We start from the raw sequence: 2,945 nt of genomic DNA, 5'->3' as shown, positions 1-2,945 counted from the left end.
TGCCTCAGCCTCCCGAGTAGCTGGGATTACAGGTGCACACCACCATGCCTGGCTAATGTTTTTATTTTTAGTAGAGATGGGGTTTCACCATGTTGGCCAGGATGGTCTGGATCTCTTGACCTTGTGATCCACCCACCTCTGCCTCCCAAAGTGCTGGGATTACAGGCGTGAGCCACCACACCCAGCCAACCTTAAACAAATTTCTTAGCCTCTCAGCCAACCTTAAACAAATTTCTTAGCCTCTCAGTGACTTTGCTTTCTTTGATGTAAAATGGAACAATAACTATCTTTTTCATAAGGTAATTGTGAAGGTTAGATAAGGTATATGCTAATGATTAATATAAAGCTCTAAATATAGTGTCTAAATATAGTGTCTGGCCCATGTAAAGCATTCACTAAAAGAGAGGTATTCTGATTTTCATCATTATCTTCACGCTTGAATCAGCACACAGGTAGTGCCATAAGTTATTTAACCCAGCCTCTGTCAGTGAGTATTTAGGTTGTTACCAGTTTTTTTTGCTACTAACACCATGATAAGTATCCCTGTGCTGGTATTTTTGTGCACTGTTTCTTAAAGTAATTGGTGAGTTAAAGATTATACATAGTTCTAAGTTTTTATGTATTATCAAATTGTCAACAAAAGATTATTCTAATTTAGTCTCCCACTAATGGCCGTAATCCCTCTACCCATCTCTTACAGTGGCTGCACAAGGCCTGAATCTCGCTGTGTGCCGCTCAGTATATATTTGTTACTGGCAAATTGTTCATTAAAGGAATGATCTGGAACCTTCAGAAGCTTGAATAGTATCAGAAGTGTTATCACGGGTAGCCTGTCTTCCCCACTGCCATCCCGTCCAGTCTGTGAGGGGGGTCCTGGGTGAGCTGGAACGATTTGTCCTTACAGGTGTCACTGACGTTCGAGGATGTGGCCGTGCTCTTTACCCGGGATGAGTGGAGAAAGCTGGCTCCTTCTCAGAGAAACTTGTACCGGGATGTGATGCTGGAGAACTACAGGAACCTGGTCTCACTGGGTAAGGAAGTTTCCCCTGTAGAAACAGAATTCAAAAATTGGGATAGCTCAGCACCTTCTTCCCTAATTAAAAGTGGTTGGTCACTGAAAAATTTGAGCTGAGTTTAGGTATTATACAAATCAAATCTCTATAAATAAACATTGAAAACTTTTTTTCTCCTAATAAGTATGGAATTGTTCTGTGTATTGGCAGATGGGTATTGATAATTATCCCCTTCCTGCTACACAATTTCACATTAGAAATTCTCTCATAGTTCAGGCAGCATTTTCCTGCTTTGATTGTTCTGTGGTTTGTTTGCTCATCTCTCAGCAGAGGGCTTACCTCATCCTTCTTCATCCACCTACCATTGCCTTTCCCACTTCTCTTTTCCAGTCAGATGAATCTTGTAAAATTCATCTTCAGAAGGGAATCATGCGATGTTTTCTCATTACAGAAAAAGTTACTTGATACATCATTCTATAGATGCCAGTTTATAAGTTTTAATTACATCTATACATGCAACATTCCTTCTGTAGAAAAGCCACGGTACCCTAGTAATCAGGGCATGCTTTGTTGTGTCAAAACCAAGACCAAGACTTTTTTTTTGTCTACGTGCAGGGCTCCCATTTACCAAACCGAAAGTGATCTCCCTGTTGCAGCAAGGAGAAGATCCCTGGAAGGTGGAGAAAGACAGTTCTGGCGACTCCTCTCTGGGTAAGTGGGCGGCCCAAGGTGCTCGGGAATCGCCGCAGACAGCGGTCTGGTGAATGAGAGGAGGTAGGACTGTTGGTCGGGAAACTCCTTTGAGGATTCTCAGACCTCAAGAAGGGGTGGGGAAGGGGAAGCCCACTACGATTACTCCCTTGTAATCACTTCGCCGTGAATCTCTCAGAATCTCTTTTCTTATTCTTTCCTGTTGTTTTGGAATGGGGCTGTATTTTCATGTATTCAGTCAGCAAACATAGTATGTTTCAGGAATTTCAAATAATCACTCTGGCTGAAGCTCAGTGTGTATTTGGGAAAGGAGGAGGTGAGGAAGGAAATAGAAAGCTGGGGAAGGGCCGCGTGGTAAGAGCTTTGGCACAGTTCAAAGAGGTGGAAACTGTCCCATGGAGCACTGGAAATAATTGAAGGATTTGGGCAGGGAATCGTATGGTTCTTGGTATCTTAGAGAAGTTGGTCTGAATCAGAAACAGTTGAGTCTCCATCAGTGTAAGAACAGCTAAGGGACCTGCAGCGTGTCCTTACTCTGGCGAGCATCACCACCCTGAAAACAAGAGTCCAGGGTCGTGGACAGAGCTCCCAGCAAGTTACAGAGCATTGTTAGGACACCACCATCTATGTTCAGTGAAAATTATGTGTATGTGTAATGTGCACGTAAGCCCAGAGAGAAAGGTTAGGATGACACACCTTAGCTGGTGACATTAGTGACACTTGGAATAGGATTGAGAATGGGTCCATGAAAGGAGATGTTATTTACATGTAATGTTTTAAATTTTCACAAAGAGAACATATTCATGACGTTGCTATGTGATTCGAACTTAATACAGATGGTCACTTTGGGAGTATTGTGATTGAAAGTGAGGCAAAACTAGAGGCGGGAAGCCTTGCAGAGTCATTGCAGTCATGGAGGGAGGCAGGAGGTGGGAGGGCCTGGATGACGGCACTTGCCGTGAGTTTGTGAGGGGGGAGGAGGAGGTGCCCACGTGATCAGGGCACAGGAGCAGGTGTGTGTGTGGTGGATCTCACGTGAGATGTGAGTGAAGTAGTCGGGTGGAGATCGCTGGTGGGCAGGTGTGTAAGTGACAGGGCCGAGACTCAAGAGAGGTCAGGGAGCCATCAGCGTGACAGGGGCATTGGAAACCTGGAGCTGGCCGGGTGGAGGCCCGAATTTCAGGAAACAGCATTTGTGAGGTGCTTAAGCAGGAGGAATCT

General features: G+C 44.4%; 1 protein-coding gene across 1 annotated transcript in view; it reads left to right on the top strand.

Annotated features, from left to right (window-relative positions):
- The window catches only part of ZNF354B (zinc finger protein 354B), a 25,882-nt gene that overhangs the window by 5,826 nt on the left and 17,111 nt on the right, over nucleotides 1-2,945 (top strand). Inside the window, exons 2-3 of the mRNA XM_011976885.1 lie at nucleotides 905-1,031; nucleotides 1,629-1,724. Coding sequence (XP_011832275.1) covers nucleotides 905-1,031; nucleotides 1,629-1,724 — 223 coding nt within the window. The remainder of the gene's footprint in view (nucleotides 1-904; nucleotides 1,032-1,628; nucleotides 1,725-2,945) is intronic.

Source organism: Mandrillus leucophaeus, unplaced genomic scaffold, assembly GCF_000951045.1.
Source record: "Mandrillus leucophaeus isolate KB7577 unplaced genomic scaffold, Mleu.le_1.0 Scaffold170, whole genome shotgun sequence".
Taxonomy (NCBI): Eukaryota; Metazoa; Chordata; class Mammalia; order Primates; family Cercopithecidae; genus Mandrillus; species Mandrillus leucophaeus.
The sequence above is the reverse complement of the archived record's forward strand: the minus strand, read 5'-3'. Positions and strand labels throughout refer to the sequence as shown.